Source organism: Chaetodon auriga, chromosome 11, assembly GCF_051107435.1.
Source record: "Chaetodon auriga isolate fChaAug3 chromosome 11, fChaAug3.hap1, whole genome shotgun sequence".
Lineage (NCBI taxonomy): Eukaryota > Metazoa > Chordata > Actinopteri > Chaetodontiformes > Chaetodontidae > Chaetodon > Chaetodon auriga.
In genome coordinates, this window is record NC_135084.1 from 7,050,400 (window position 1) to 7,067,484 (window position 17,085).

A 17,085-nucleotide genomic window follows, 5' to 3' on the forward strand; every position below is an offset into this window, starting at 1 on the left:
GAGTCTGTCATATAGGTCTTTGAAGTTCAGTCGCACACCTCTTTTAAAATCAGTTGCTTTGAGAAAGTGATAATGAAGCGACTATGGAACCAGACATGGGAGCATCAGTCTGAGAATGAGAGTGTCTGCTCGCTTTATTTCCCAAATAGTTTTGGTCAGGATAAAAATCAGAATTGAAAAGTAGAGCCTTTTACCGTGGAACTAAACAAGGAAAGGAAATATCTGTCATGTATCACATATAATGTTCTGTCCCTGTCTGACATCACTTGGACAAAAAGGTCTCAGTTGTTAGAAGACTTCAAAATCATGACAGTTACATCAATAACTTTGTAAAGCTAACAAGTGCTGAGACATATGGAGCCTGGCGTTTGCCACTGTGTGAATAATTCTAGACTTTTAGAATTAGTTTTGATTAATAAATTGATAGATTTAAAGTGATTTTAAAAATTGATGAATTGAATTTGCATTTAAATGATGCAGCAGTAGGGGGTCGCCTTGACTCCCGCTGACACAGCCGGTCAGTTAAAGAAACAGCTGGCCAATCACAGCTCCTGTTGTCTCTCTTAGGGTTGGACATATGCAGTTTTTAGGTGACACACTGAGGCCATGTAATGTTGAAAATGTGTAAGCGTTGAAGCAGGAAACAAATGAATTGTGAGAAAATCAAATAACACAAAGTCAAATTGAAATGTCTTTGTTGTGATGTTTTGCTTAAAATTCAATCAGCAATTCATCATTCAAAGACAGAATAAATGAATAAAATGATTACCTTTAATTCATTTATTAATTTGAATTTGACAAAAAGCCCAAAACAACAGTTTGCAGACTCGTATTTGATAGCCGATTGCAGACGGGGCAACCCACTGTAACAAACATGTTGCATTTCCTGTGGCTGCTTCACAACCAAAGTCTCCCTTTGTTTGGCCTGCTGAACACATTTAATGTGGAGTATCAGCAGTAGGATGTACCAGTTGCATAAGAGACTGAATACAGCTCATTGTGTGAAGAGAGTAAACAGTGAGGCTGTTATCAGTTAGATGGAAACATGTTGGATTACCTGGATCTTTTTCCTGTAAGCCCTTCAGAAGTGTGAAGGCAGTCAGAAGCCAGTGCGATAGTGGCAGAATTTAGTATCAAACTGGGCTTTAAATTCAGAAACATTTTGAAGGAATTTAAGGAATTTGCTAATTGAACCCTGTAAAAGTCCATACAAAGCCTGGTGGTCAGGGTGCATCACTGTTTGTTCCACATGCTGAGCCACACTGACATACTCTCACAGTCACATTCTGACATGTGGGCGTACGCATCACCGTGCCTCTGTCCCTGCGTCTCTTCCTCTCCTCCTCCGCACACACTCACACACGCCACCAATAATTGCATTTTGCTCTGGCAGTGTCCAACGGGTGAAGGCAAGCAGCCACACTTTGATCCTTGGCTCAAAGCATTGTTTCAACAGTATCAGCATCAGCCAAGTCAACAGTCGATGGCCCTCACGCTGTGTCTGCTGTGTGTCACCCGCAGGAGATAACAAAGCCACAGCTACTGTTGCTGAGGACTATCATGGAGTCTTAACGCTCTAACAGGGTCAGCTCCAGTAATTACACAGAGATGTCATCATGGAAAATCCAATATTCGTGTCAGATTTTTAATGTTACTCTTGAAGCAGGGCACTTTTGATCATGGACCTATGATTATGAATTACTTATGTAGAAAATTGAGGTCAAAGCTCTGCATGTGTTGATAGCCATAGTTGTTTGGTGGGTTATGTATTACCATAAGTAGTCATGCTAACTACTGTTCTGCTCAAGGAAAATGATAAGATGTGGGCTGTAGGCACATCACATGACATGAATCTTTCAGTATTTTTCTTTCCAAGCGATGCACGGTGCAGTAAAAGACTTTATGACCCATGTATCGGATTGCCTGTCAGCAGCAACATCCACAATTGATTGGAATACAAGCAAAGGCAAGGCGCTTGCTTACGCTGCTCTTTGGAGCATATCCAAGAAAATGCCTTGTACGAACGAACACACTCCAAATGAATACCCAGGGTGGCACGGTGAGCTGGTAAGGCACTAATCCTGATTATTAAAAAACAAACAAACAACAAACACATGACCAGTCCAGCACTGATACATCTCCACGGGTTCATCATGATTAGAGACATTCCATTGTCTTATATCTGCAGTGTGATTAGATCAGATCAGATTTCTATAAAAATCAAACCCACTCCTATATTCTGGCACTGGACTTAACACTCTACCCCGTCTTCTAATCTCATCTTTATCACAGCCTTATTCTCTGACAAAAAGGCTTGAGGACTTAGCCAGCTGCTAGGTAAGTAATCCTATCACTGGTGTTGCGGCAGGCTTCCATTGTGAACATGTAAGGAGTCAAGGAGAGTCCAGGGGAGCGCTCAAGGCTGTTCTCCTTTATCAGCTGCTGTTCATCTCACACAGCAACAGCAACTACATGTGGGAACGATGGGGGGAGGAGTGTGACCTTGACAAAATGTGTGTGTGTGTGTGTGTGTTGACGGTATTTTGGAGGCATGCACATGTGTTTGTGCTCATGTATGCAGGGTTGATATGAGTCTGATATCAATAATTCTGCATTCTTAAATGTTAAGACTGCTGGTAAAATCCTGAACACTGAACATGGAACCCCTAACACTTCCATTCTGCCTCTACCTTTTTCTCTCAAGGGATGGAAGAATGACCTTTCGCTCTCTTCCTCTACTGTCCCTCCTCTGGAAGGGGGATGGGAAGGTTTACAAGCTGACCTTCCTGTTTTATCCTCTCCTCATCTTCCAGATGGACCTCTGGAGATGCCCCTCTTCCAGCTCATCCCCTCTCAGAGACAGCTGGTTTTTCGTGGAGACCGTCTACCCCTGCAGTGCACCGCCTCCTACCTGGACCAGTCGGTGGAGCTGTGGTGGCGTCACAACGGCCACATCGTGACCACGCAGGAGGACCGGGGCGTCTACGTGGAGGAAACCCTGCTTCATGACTGCTGCCTCCTGACCAGGTACATGCAAAGGAGAGAGGAGGGGGAGGCGAGCAGGGAGGGGGTGAGGGAGTGTGAGCTGAGAGCTGAGTAGCTGTTGACTGGCCTGTTGCACTGACTCACATACACACACTTCCAAGATGAAGTCCACCCAGGCAAAAAGCACACTCAAATAAGCTGCTACATTCAACATGCACGTATGTAGAACTCACATGTCCATTCACACACCCCATCTCTCACTCACCCGTTGGAGCTGTGATTTACCTTTTGTTATTGGAGCCCTTGATAAGGATCCGAAAGGACAGGACAGAATTGGCTTGGCAGCGCGCCAACACCTCTGAGCAATCTGCGGCTCGTCTCCAGAGGTTGGCCGTCCAGCCGCTCCCTCAGCGCCGGCGGAGCGCAAGCTGATCACACGCTAAGAGGAACAGATGCTGAATCATAATTGTGGTGATAAAGTAGACTGGCAGCACTGGCTTCGCGCGTTTTTCTGATGGAAGACGTTGCCGCGAGCCTCCATCCTCTTCCTGCCTTTGTTTTGGTGTTGGTCTGCGGCGTGTATGGGTGTGCATGTGTGTGTGTGTGTTATAGTAAATGCATTTGACGTAATGCTGTGGCAGCAGGGCTCAGATGCAGGAGCACATTGCTGTTGATTACTTTAACTGCTGCCTGTTCTGACTCGGCCTCTCCAACATAAATATTGATGGAGTGCTGACAGAAATATGTATTCCTGTGTCAACAGGGCCAGAACGCCTCTTGTTTTGCGGTTTATTTGGCAACAGGAATGCCAGCTGCTTTTCCGCTCCGCATCAGGAAAGGTATACCATTCCCCTGACTGCAAACGCCGCAAATAGTCAATATTTTTTCTTTTCATTATGTACCAGCTCACTGTTTGACATTCTCAGTGATCCCTATGGTGAATGCACTGCCTTGAATAATTGGATTACAGGGTAGAGAGACAACTTTTACCGTCTTTGTGTCTCAGGAGTGATGTTTCTTGGCATGGTTTGTTTTTATTGAGGTATTCATCAATAGGGGTCAATGCAATACTTTCACCATTCAATGTCTTTCACTCCTCGTTGTCTAACATTACCAACAAGGTGGAGACTTACTGTGCTTAAGTTCAAATTTATCGACTTGCGCTTCAATAAACTTTTATGCAACTTTATATTTACAGCTCAATACATTTCAAAGATAAGTATTAATTTTGTATTTTTACAGCTATATTTACTAGTTATACATACATTCAGCTCTGTAGAAGCATTGAAACAGAAATATTTGCTTCACAGCTACAACAGTAAAATGCTGTTTACACATTACAGCATAAGTAACAATACATGAATAATATAATATATGTACATCTCTAATAATATAACAATGTAAAGGGTGCTTTTGTTGATTTGGCATTTTCTTGATAATACTGTACTTACTTTAAGCTGCACTAATCCATATTATGACTTTAACAATGGATCAAATGCGTTTGTGTGAGTAGAAAGAGGTCTAACCAACAGAGAATTATCAGCAATGCTAACAAAGTGAAAAGAAGAGTGAATGTTGGACGCTGTGTTGATACAAACACGACTGAAAATGAATGACAATCCTGTTGTTAGCTAACAACATTTGCCATATCAACTTTATATGGTCATAATAATGAATGTTGTCTTGTTGTCTTATGTGAAAGTTGCAGGTCTTGTATTTTGAATTATTTTTGTCTCTTCTGAAAAAAGACACCACGGCATCAACAGACAGACTTTCACAAACACTTTCACCAAATGATGCTATAATCAATACATTTCTGTACAGAGTAGCTTGAAGTGAACAGTATGAGCACCACCTCCAACACCGATTATCAATAGACACACAGCAAAATGCACAAATATCTTGCAGCTTAGTGGCACTGAGGTTGAAAGTCTTTGAAGCCAGTCAGAGAGGAAATTAATCCTCGTTTTTCCTTCTAAGGCCTCGTTTTAAGGAGGATTCTGTCACACTGACCCTCTGTGTTGGCTATGTACTGGCTGGTGATGTCTGTCAGTTTCTTTTCCAGCCTTTTTCCCCACCCATTCCATCAGCTCTAGCCCCCCCCCCCCCCCCCCCAAAAAAAGAAGCCCTCCAGAATCTTGACTCTACTTTTCCAGCTCAGTGTCCCAACGGAACGTGATGAATTCCAATCTGATCAGGGCCCACCTCACAATTACCCACTGCTCTCCTCTTGTGTACACAAATAATGCGATTTTCTCCCCCAAGTGAAACTCATTCAGGTCATGTTGCTCTTGGCACCTAAAATGTCTCCCTTTTTGTTAAAAACCTGCAAGGAGCAGACATCATTTCCATAGCTGATGAGTGTGTAACAGACCTCGGTCCAACAAAAACAATCTGCTGTGTCTGGGCTGAACTTCACCCTTCGGCCTGAGCTGTATCTTAAATTGCAGCGTTGAGAGAGACGTGTGGGGGAAATTAAAGTCCTGTGACTTCACTGGTCCAGCACTCGTTAAGTCAAAAAAAAAAAAAAAAAAGCAACTAATGTTCTGGCCTTTGACATGCCAGACGCTGTCGATGCTCATTTAGCCACGGCGGACAATATATTAGTCATTATGGCCCGTGTTGATGTCGTTCACCTTGGATAAACGTGCTCTGAGTCAGTCAGCCTCGCCCTGCATGCCCCATCAGAGGGGAAAGACTGAATACACAGGATTTAGCGCATGGTTTTAAGCCCTCATCTGGATTTGTCGCACAGTGTTGCAGCAATGCGAGCGGAGATGCCAAAGCCTCAGCGAAGTGACCTCTTTGAAGGTGAACCCAGTTATTTTCTCAGCTAAATTCTGCTTATCCTGCTTTAGGCTGCATCAGGCAAGCGGCCAGTGTAGACACTGAAAAAAATGACACCATCTTTTCCTTACTGAAACAGGCATAACGTTATGGAATATGTTTTGTAACGTTTGTTTTGCATTGTATTTCTGTGTCTTTCAGCTCCCTCCCACTTTCACACTGTGCTGTGTCATTATAGCCTTTTATTTGCTGGCACAGGTGGGCCGATAAGCTGATCCGTTTACATTGCTCACAGTGAGCAGCAGCAAAAAACCAGGCCCCATGAGGCCTGATGATTCTGCGATGTGGGCCAGACTCCTGCTGAGTAATGGTGTCAAGCCAAACTCCCAGTATTAGCTATGCTAGCGGCAGCAGTGGGACCAGCCTGTGATTCATGTTTCATTAATCAAACATTTTAGAGCCCCGTAGCTAGCTACCGCAGACACTTTGGATGTATCTTTCTTAATCTTCTCCATTTTTAATCAGGCTAATCTTGCACAAAATGAAGAGCCTGGTTTGGAAATGTTGCTGAAAAGGGAAAGTGTCTCTCCCTGTGTCTCGCTTTGTGTCTCTGTTTGGGATCCCTCTCTTTCTTTTTTTTTTTCATATGTGTAACTCTCTGCTCCTGCTTCCAAAAAACAGCTTTTACCCTCTTTTAGTGCGTTCTACCGTGTTTCCTCTAAATCCCTGAATCTGTTGCACTTTTTTGTTGCCGTGACTCATTTTCTCTCTTGAATCTGGCGGTCTGTTTACAAGCTTTTGTGCAGCATCTGTTGCTAAGGAGACCAAATTTGATCATATCCCCACATGCAGTTTTACCTCTGGGATCATCACTCAACTGCTTGCCAGTTTCAGTCAATAAAGAAAAATAAAAGTTCTTGGTTACATCAGAAGAAGTTTAAGTGTTTAAGTGTTGATTATTGGTGGCCTACATAATGTAGAGTAATGGAAAGCGTGGGTTAAGACAGGGTGCTAATTTGATGGATGCTGCTGCCACAGGAATAGTATGTATATTGTCAGAGTGTATGAGTGAGTTACAGCCCTCTGTGTGTGTATGTCTGTGTACATATAGAACATATACATGTGCACCTGCATATATGTTTACACGGACAATGTATGGCTCCTCTTGGCATCGAAGCATTCAAGAACACAGTAAACAGACGTAGGTTCAAAAATGCTCATTTGTAACGTTCGCTCCCATAAGCTGTGATAAAACACAAATTCACACACTGTGATCAGCAAGCTTGCATGAAAATGTCCCAGCTTTGGAACATTTGTTGGGTGAAGGGGACAGATTGAGAGTTTACAGTCTCATAAGCAACATTATGTAAAACAAATTGTTAAATATCAGCCTGCAAGCGTAAATGTTCCTAATGAGTCCTTGGGGAACTGCTCCACAATGGTGCAGTGTTACTGTGGATGTAGGTCAGTGCTTTGTGTATGGCTTATGTGTGCCCCTGCCCTACTGCTGCTCACATACTGGGTGATTTCTTCGTATGATTATTATGTGATGATGACCTTTTTCTGAAAGCTGGATGGGCTGTTGGTTGATTTCCTCCGCTCTCCTTGTTTTGTCTGGGTGCAGCGGTTCACCGGGAACATTTGTGATCAGGCTGCAGCAGAATTCACCATCAGTGGTGAAGTTTTCCTTTGTGAGGCAAGGAGAGAGTAGCAGAGGGAGAGGAGAGGCGGGCGGTTGGGTGTGTTGGGGTGGGTGGGTGGTGGGGGTATTTCCCTGTGTATTTCCCAGCATTCAGACAGTTGGCCCATGTTCAGCGATGATGTAACTGTCCCCTCTGCAGACTATTCATGAGAAGGTGCAGCAGCTCAGTCTCACACACACAAACACACACACACACACACACACACACACACACACACACACACACCTGCATGCATGTGATCACACAGTTGCAAGCACACACGCTCGCCACCAACCCCACCACCCTCATCATTATCATCTTCATCACCACTGTTTTATGTAGTGTACAAGGACATCTATTCTTCCAGTCAGAATTAATTATGTGAACGTTCTCGTAAAATATTAATAAATGACTGATAAAGTTTAATGACTCTTGACCACCTTTTTTGAATACGAAATGTTCTGCTCAAACCAGGCCACTTTAATTTAACAACGATAATAATCTCAAAATCTGTCTACACACCTGGGGGTCCCTTTAGTGACTTGCAAGGTGATGAGAGTTCATCCACAAAGTGCCAAATTATGAGCGTAGTGTTAATTGCCTACATTCATGTTTTCTCACTGGGTCTGGGGCCTTGATTATTTAGTAGTGCGGCTGTTGAATTTGCAGTTCATACATGAATAAACATGGGCATGTGGCATTTCAAAGTCTATCTCAAGTATCATATGACTACTACAAACACTTGTTGTACTTCAGAAGTAAGACAATAACTAACAAATGCAGTGCTTTTTAGTTCAGAAAAGATACCATAAGACACAAGTGCAGACAGACGATGCAGACGCAGAAATAGACGGCAGTCGAAACTGACAGAGAAAATGTGAGAGAATAGCAAAAAACAACAACACAAAAAAAAAAAACTGTCCTGCTCATATCTCGACAAACAAGTAACCCAGACAGACACCAGAGTAAATGTTGGCAAAAGGTTACATCTTTAATGACAGGAAATGGAGCCAGTTGCTGCCGTCTCCCTTTAGTAATGCTAACAGCGGTGCCACGAGTGAGCAGCATCAGAGGCGCTAACGTTACTGTTGCATGTCACAGGTGGTCTCTCCTCTCTGTTCTGTGTGTATGATCAGTGGCTAACTCCACCAGTCCCTGCACCCTGACGAGGCTGTTTGATGGTCGATGATGCATTTTCAACATGAGGCTAGGGTACAGTGTAAGCTGAATAGCAGTTTATGTAAAGGTAACCTGTGGAGGTTTTGACTTCTGGTAGTGCGATAGAGCAGTTTTTTAATGAGTGTGCCCCCATTTTCTTGGTGTCACACTATTCCACTAATCTATACGTGGTGATGATGTGGCGAGATATGCAGCAGTGCGCCAGCAAAGGCAGGAAATAAGAAGACTCATTTTGACTTTTCGAAGTCTCATTTGTGATTCCAGTGCACAGGAGGTTACTGTGGAACAAGGGGCTGATATTGGAACAGATTCACTGGAGAATGGGAGTAACAGCAGCCAGATAAAGGAAATCAGAGAGGATTCTGTACGGGAACAATTTCGTGGTGAGGCTACAGTGAAGCTATAGCAATTCTCAGTGGAGTTATAGCTCCCTCTAGCACACTGCCTAAGCCCACATTTTTTAAATATTATTGTATTTTTTTGTGAAAACAGATTTCCACCAGTAATCCTGTGCAAATGATCTTGTTTTTTTTTTTTGTTTTTTTTAAATCTAGTGGCGTCTATAAAGGAATGAATGAATGAATGCTCAAATCTCTTAAGTTCTGTATTACTAAATCAATAAGCAGTCTTCAACTTTCTCCCTCCATTCCTCCCAATATACTTTCTATATTATCTGTTTAGATTAGGTTTGCAGACGGCACACGTCCTCATTGTGGTTTGTTATGTAACTGCTGCACTGTAGAGACCGGCTGATAGCTGGACTGAGCCCAGAGGGTTTCGATTTAAGGCCCATCCACACTTTAAACTCAACTTATGTCCAGTGGAAGAGGGAGGATGTTGTTTTAAAGAGGGAGGTGGAGAAATTGGCCAAGAGAGTGAGTGATGTTGCGTGTAAGGTTTAGAATCTCATCTTAAACTACATATTTGGGTATACAGACATCATCGCAGTGAGAGCAAGATTGTTGTGAAAAGTTTGCAGAAATTTGTCTCAATGACAATCCTTCAGAAAGCTCCTGTCCAAACTATTAAATGATTGGTGCAAAAATCCTTCTAAACTATCTAAAAATGCCCATAAGTACTTTCCGGACAACTGAAAATGTACTTACAAGCATGCAGAAACCCTCACATGTTCTCACAGACAGTCACACACACACACATTCACACACTCACACTCCTTCTCTCGCCCAGAATGTCATCATCTCAGTCAAGCGTTCAAATCTGATTTAGGGCCTTTTAGAAAAGCAATCAGAAAAGAGAGCTTTAGTGGAACACAGAAGATGAAATCAGGACTTATTTTATTCATTTTCATAACTCGCCCACAGAAAGTCATTGGAGCAAAGTCACGGGTCTGGTCAGTACAGTGGATGTTCACAGCATTTTCTGATATCCGCTGGTCTTCACTTACAAAACAAACAGCAGTGGAGTCGAGTCAAGTTCAAACCGGAGCACAGTGTTTTCATTTGGAAATGTTTCTGCATACACAGTCACCTCTGTGGGAGGTTCAGAAACGTATTTGGTACAAGCTGAAGGCCTTCAGTCTTTAGGCCTTCACAGACTTCATTCAGGGTCATGTTTACGTTCATTTGTTGGCATTAGTATTTTTTTGTCATGTGTTGAAAACAGATCAGACAATGTAATCCTTAATTCTTTCTTAATTTATCAAAAGAGAAATACGTTCTAATATACATGAATGCTTTCAAATTGTAGTGATCGCAGTAGTTACTTCACTAGCTGCCACTACGACTGTCAGCTCTATATCTCAGTTACATGGCAGTGCTGATCCCAGTGTGTTCTAGTTTTCAGCCATGTTAGCAGTGTGGCTTCAGGGATGGCAGCGTCACTCATTCTCTGCATCAGTCTGCCACTTTGGCCCAGACTGAAATATTGAAACACTAGATTGCAATGAAATCTTGCACAGACATTCGTGGTTCTCCGAGGATGAATCCCACTGATTTTGGTCATCCCCTGCCTTTTGTCCTCTTGCACTACCACGAGGTTGACATTTAAGGCTCTGAGTGAAATATCTCCACAACTGTTTGATGAAGTGCCATTAAATTTCTTCCCCTCATAATGAATTGTAGTGACTTTTAATTGAGTGTGCTCATCAGGTCAAAATATTAATTTCTCTAATAATTTAGTGTGTGACCAAATACCTACAAAACCGATGGCATTCCCATCAGCCTCAGAGGGTTTGTGTTTTTGGTTAATTAGCAAATGCTGGCATGCTAATACCACAGCAGCCTGTTAGCATTGTCATTGTGAGCATGTTAGCATGCTCAAAGCACTGCTGTACATCCCCTCAAAGCCGCTACCATGTCTGCACACTCTTTGTCTTGTTGTTGTCATGAAAAGCTTGTCGAATGCATCCAACATGGCATTACATCAGGATAATGCAACACAACTACAGTGGAGTTTTGTCCAACATTTGTTTTTTGATCAAGGTCAGAATGTCACAATCAAAGAATCAGAAGCAAAGTACTGTTTGACAGAGGAGGAGGCAAGGATGGCAATTTTTGCACTCAATAGACCAGAATGCAATGCAGTCCATTTTTACATGCTCTTCCTGTGTTCATGTGGGTTGGGTGCTCCCCATTCTCTTTCATATTCCAAGCACATGCAGGTCAGGTGAACTGGAAACTGCCAGCAGGTGTGAACGTGTTTGTGTTAATGTGTCCTGTGATGGTGTTTCACCCGGTATGGGCAGGCTCAGGCCTAAAATTATTGTGCTAGTAGTAAATATATTGAAATAGAAAAGGGGGATGGAGAGAGAGGACAAAATGAAGGCATTTAATGTTTCTGAATAAATATTTCTCTCACACCCTCTGAGAAACATTTTCTGGGATTACAGCTTCTCCACATCAGAGCTGCTCAGCCGCTAATCATCTTTACTTGGAAAGATTTCAGTTTCTTGTCCAGCCTGTCACTTCTAATTTTAATGTCAACTGTCACACATTTCCATTTGCGGAGCATTGTTCCCCGAGTCGCCTTTAAAAACTTCACACAGCATTGTGTGGGTATGCTGTGACTTGTATTATGAACATAGGCGGCTTAATTAAATCACAAAAAAGGCATTAGATCCTTAAGTAGACAAACAGCAAAGTGTTTATTTGCCTACAACTGGATTGTATTTGGAAATTAAACAGTTGGCATTTCTCAAGGAGGTAGCATTTCCATGGTGATAATGCCGTTGCTTAGCAATTTCTACTGGCTTTTCTCCTTTTTTTTTCATGAGGAGTAAAATCCTCAAGATTAGTCGCCTTGGCAAATGGCCTGCATTGGCTCTTTGTCACTGTTTCACCATCCTTTGTTTAATCAGGCATTTTCCATTGAGATAGCAATCGCTGTGACAAAGTAGGAAAGATAAGCGTGAGTAATGATCATCTTAACTCACGGCCAGCATTTTAAACCACTGCATACACATGCATGCACACGGATTTCTTCAGTGAATTAGATATTGTGGGTACAGGTACATGCGTTTTCCTTCCACTGATTACAGATTCCTCAAAATGTAGCCCGACCTTAACTCTCCCCACTGCATGACTAACTTTAATCAGTTTCAATTTTCAATTTTCAATTTTATTTGTATAGCGCCAAATCACAACAGAAGTTGTGTCAGGACACTTTCCATATAGAGCAGGTACAGGCCGAGCTCTTTTATCTACAGAGACCCGACAATTCCCTCATGAGCAAACACTTGGCGACAGTGGCGAGGAAACACTTCCTTTTAACAGGCAGAAACCTCAGGCAGAACCAGGCTCTGGGTGGGCGGCCATCTGCCTCGACCAGTTGGGAGAGAGAGAAAAAGAGCAAGAGAGAGAGACAGGCAGAAAAGCAATCACAGTAACAGTGACAGTGGATGTAATAATAGTGGTAGCAGTTGTAGTGGATGTCAGGCAGATCCATGGCAGGAGACGTAGCTGTAATCCACAATCCAGATTCAGCCACTATCCATGGGAACCTGCGAGACGACAAAGCACAGAGACTCCAGGGAAGAAGCTAAGTTAGTAACGTGCCATGGTAGGACACAAAAGTGTGCAGATGGAGAGCGAGAGAAGAACAGAGGAGCTCAGTGTATCTTTGGAGGTCCCCCGACGGTCTAATGCTATAGCAGCATAACTAGGGGCTGGTCCAGGGCAAGCCTCAGCCAGCCCTAACTAAAGATTTATCAAAAAGGAAAGTTTTAAGCCTGCTCTTAAATGTAAAGACAGTGTCTGCCTCCCGGACAAAGACTGGAAGATGGTTCCACAGGACAGGAGCTTGATAGCAAAATGCTCTGGCTCCTGTTCTGCTTTGGGAGACTTTAGGTACCATATGTAGGCCTGCATTCTGGAACGCAGCGTTCTAGTAGGGGAATAAGGAAGTATAAGCTCTTAAGATAAGATGGTGCCTGACCATTTATGGCTTTGTAAGTAAGGAGGAGGATTTTACGTTCTTTTCTATTAAATCCTTGGCCTCATCCAAAAATAATCCAACCCACCCTAAATTGAAGTCCTAACAAAAAGACAATCCTCAGTGTACATTAACCCTAAACCCAAGACCAAATCCTAATCCGTCAGCCTGTACTAACCTTTTATGAGCATTTGAAGCTCACAAGAAGAAGTTCACCAACAAACACCGCCTCTGTCCTTCTCCTCCAGTGAGGTCATCCTCTCCAACATTGACTTGGGCATTGCTGGCATCTGGGAGTGCCTGGTGACCAGTTCCCGTGGCAACGCTTCTCAGCAGATGGAGATAGTTGTTCTGGAGACGTCGGCACCGTACTGTCCAGCTGACAGAGTCACCAACAACAAGGGGGACTTCAGGTGAGTCACCTCTCAGCAGTCACGTCCGCTCAACCACGTGGGTTTAACGGGTCTCAGTATCAACTCGAGCTTGTTGGTTCAGTGGAAATGAAAAGGACTGAAGGGGATAGTTTGACATTTTGGGAAATGTGCTAATCACTTTCCTGGCAAGAGTTAAAATGAAACAATCAATATCCCTCTAATATCTGTATGGTAGCTACTCTTTAACAAACAGACTGGAAATGGGAAAACAGCTGGCCTGACTCTGTCCAAAGGCAACAAAATCCTCCTAAAAAAAACCCCTAAAGCTCACTAATTAACATAATATCTCATTTATTTAATCTGTACCAAAAGTGTAAAACTGGTTTCATGAGGGTTTATGTGCCAGAAGACATAATCCAGCTCATAACCCATCGTAACACCACAACGTGTCATCTTTACAAATTAAACAAGAGATATTATGTGTTAATTAGTGAGGTTTTGAGGTGTTGCTAGGCAGATGTTGTCTGACCTTCGGACAGAGCCAGGCCAGCTGTTTCCTCCTGTTTCCAGTGTCTGTGTGAAGCTAAGCTAACCGGTTGCTGCTGGTAGCTTCATATCCAGTCATTCAGACTATGTTTCTATCAATCTCTTGGAAATAAAGCATATAAGCATATTTTCTTCTTATTTCTTCTTTTTTTTTCTTCCTTCAGGTAAAACCATAACAAAGGTTATATAAACCATATCTGCAAATCTTGATTCTACTTTTCTTTTACCAGCTGTGTAATTAGTGGTAATTGACTGTAATCACTGGTTTTGTAAGCTGCTAAGCAGGAGGTTTCCAGCAAAATAAGGTGATAGTTTAACCTCTAATTTAAGTCCCCAGAAATATTCTCAATTATAGACTCTGCTGTTTAAAATTAATACAGTGAATCAGAGCACTCACTCTCTCTGCTATCATCTCTCCATGTACACCACAGTTGAGGTATAAGTCTTGCCGGTGTTGTGCTGCTGTATGTTCCACCTGGCAAAGATCTGCCCCAGTTGGCCTGCCTTGCATCAGATGCGGCTCATTAACTGTCAAAGAGCATGTACAGTAGAGCGCTGGTAGTTCATGTATTTCAATAATAAGCGGAAATGTGATATGAAAACCCTTACAAACGTTTAAGCTTAGTGTAGTCCAGCTTTATAGCAAGACTACAAAAAAGCACAGGCCTTGTTCCTAAACAGAGGATCAAACACCACACGCCTTCATCCACAGTCAATCCTTTTTTTCTCCTGTCCTCCACTCCTTGTGACCACCTTGAAACCTTGCAGCTGTAGCACACGCTCACATCCTCCACCTCCTCTCCCTCGTGGGTGTGCTGTTGTCATGTACGATCCTTTGTAGCCGCCGTACTTTACAGCCCACTTCCAGTGCAGCAAGCACACAGGCTTTGTTTCTGTCGGAACATTGGAGTAATGGGCTGTAAAATGAGCCCCCTTTTTTGTTGGGGGCGAAATTAACGCCATTTATTACTAAGTAGCTGCTGCTCCTGCTGCAACAACGTGGATGGAGAGAGAGGAGAAAAAGAGAACGGGGTGGGGAGCAGAGAGATGGCAGGTCTCTACCCTCAGAACAGATTACCAGCCTCCTGAGTGCTTTGCTCCTTTATTTTCATTTAGATGGAGTCAAAAGTGTTGCGACATTAAGCATTACTTCTGCTACTTTTGTGCAGCGGGATTTTTCCGTTGCCTTCAGGAGAAAAGCGCAAAACAGAAGACACATGTTTCTCCTCTGATTGTAGACAAATTGATCAATATGTGTGAGCACAACAACTCTTTCCTAAGGCTGCAGAAACACACAAATAAGACATTTAATCCACAGCAGCACCAAGAAACAAAACCTGGACTTCTTACATTATCTTGGAAACAGAGGCCAATGTAGTGGACTACGAATGTTTGGCTGACTTTTTACACTCAAATAAGCTTTATTTTATTGAAACACTAACAGGCATCACCCAGAAAATGAAAGTCCATTTCCCTGTAAAATCACACCATAACAGGTTGGTCAGTAGTGCAGCTCCAAGACTTGGCCCTTGATGACATTATTGACACAGTCTCATTTCTTGCTTCAGAAGAGACTTCACTGAACTTTGCATGGCCATGTGAGCAACATTTGAAATTACTCTTTTAGTGTTGGATTTCCCATTAAAGAAGGAACGGGCAGGAACAGGTTTTCTCTGCATATGTAATTCTTTTTCTGTCCAAGTTGTGAGATTTGTGAGAATCCTGGTCAACATTTAACAGCAGAGGCTGAGATATCCGAGCTTTTAGGCCTTTTTAGCTCCAAAACACTGAATCCTACATTTCCCATTATGCAACAGGCTGAGTGTTACTCCCCACTGATCTTGATGTGTGAAATTGCTGGAATGCTCCTTTAATTGCGTTCTGTCATTAAAAAAAATGTTTAGTTTCAATGTGCAAAAGTGTGGAAAGACAATAACGTTGATTAATAAAGTTAATAAGTAAATTAAGTCAGAATTCATTAATAAGACAACACATTGTTTCACAATCAAGTGTCAGAATCTGGCAGTCTTCTGTAAAAACAATTAGAGCTTGCTTTAAATCAAATATGTAAATTGATCATTTCCAAAGCAGAGGGAGTATGAAATTGCCATCTGGTGCAGCGAGTGTAGATTCCTAAACTCACTTTATTCCTGATAATTTGGAGATATCTTGTGTGGCAGGTGGCCAAAGACTTTAGCTGGCATCCTGGCCTTCCTGCCCTGTGCTCCTGCCACCTTTGGCTCTGCCCCCCACCCCTCTGGCAACGCTCCCCACCCCTCCAGCCAGCGAGAGAAGAAGGCATGGCGGCGCTGCGACCGGGCTGGACGCTGGGCTGAAGAGGACTACACTCAGTGTCCGTATGCCAGTGAACTGACCCGCGTGCTGCATGAGCTCACACAGGTATCAGAACACGCAGACAACTGATTCCCTCCCACACTCTTTCACATTGTCACTGAGTTGCTTTTAATTTGACATCACTCTGATGCTCAACATGTATTTGGCAGACTCCTCAGCAAGAGTTGATAATTCCTAGAATACAGAAACTCATCTCGACTGATTCATCTGTAGCTTGCAGGTATTTGCGGATCTGTACATGTAAGCCTTTATATACATAATGCAAACTGACTGAGGATGAGCTGTTTCACTCGTCATTACTCACGGGATTACTGTACCACATTAAAGCAATCAAATTCACAAAACTACATGCATGGAATGAAAAAGCATGGCAGTGATTTATTATTTATTGTATGCTGTCAAAGCTGTTTCATGTTATGTCTCTGTTGAATTGTGGTGATGGACCATGTGATCATCCTCTCAGAGTATTACTATATATCTTCTTTTTTTTTATTCCAGATAACTATTAATGCCACCAATGCTCAGCCTTTAGGCCAGCAGTTAGTGGCCTTCACCAGCAGGGCGGCACACTTCACTGATGTCATGGATGTCATCTTTGTCACACACCTGGTGGAGAGACTCACGAGGCTGGTGGAGAAGCGTAGAGATGTGAGGTCACACAGAGATACATCACAGCCAGTTTACTGATTAACATGTCACCTCAGCTTTAATTCCAGACATGACTTGAAAGTCTGACTCCGTGGACCCCTCCTCAGACAACATCCTCTGTGGACTATGACTTGAGCCCA

The 17,085-nt window shown here is 42.9% G+C and overlaps 1 protein-coding gene across 1 annotated transcript in view; it reads left to right on the forward strand.

Annotated features, from left to right (window-relative positions):
- adgra1b (adhesion G protein-coupled receptor A1b) overlaps positions 1-17,085 on the forward strand; it is a 149,251-nt gene that overhangs the window by 34,120 nt on the left and 98,046 nt on the right. Inside the window, exons 7-10 of the mRNA XM_076743519.1 lie at positions 2,814-3,027; positions 13,271-13,435; positions 16,123-16,342; positions 16,796-16,945. Coding sequence (XP_076599634.1) covers positions 2,814-3,027; positions 13,271-13,435; positions 16,123-16,342; positions 16,796-16,945 — 749 coding nt within the window. The remainder of the gene's footprint in view (positions 1-2,813; positions 3,028-13,270; positions 13,436-16,122; positions 16,343-16,795; positions 16,946-17,085) is intronic.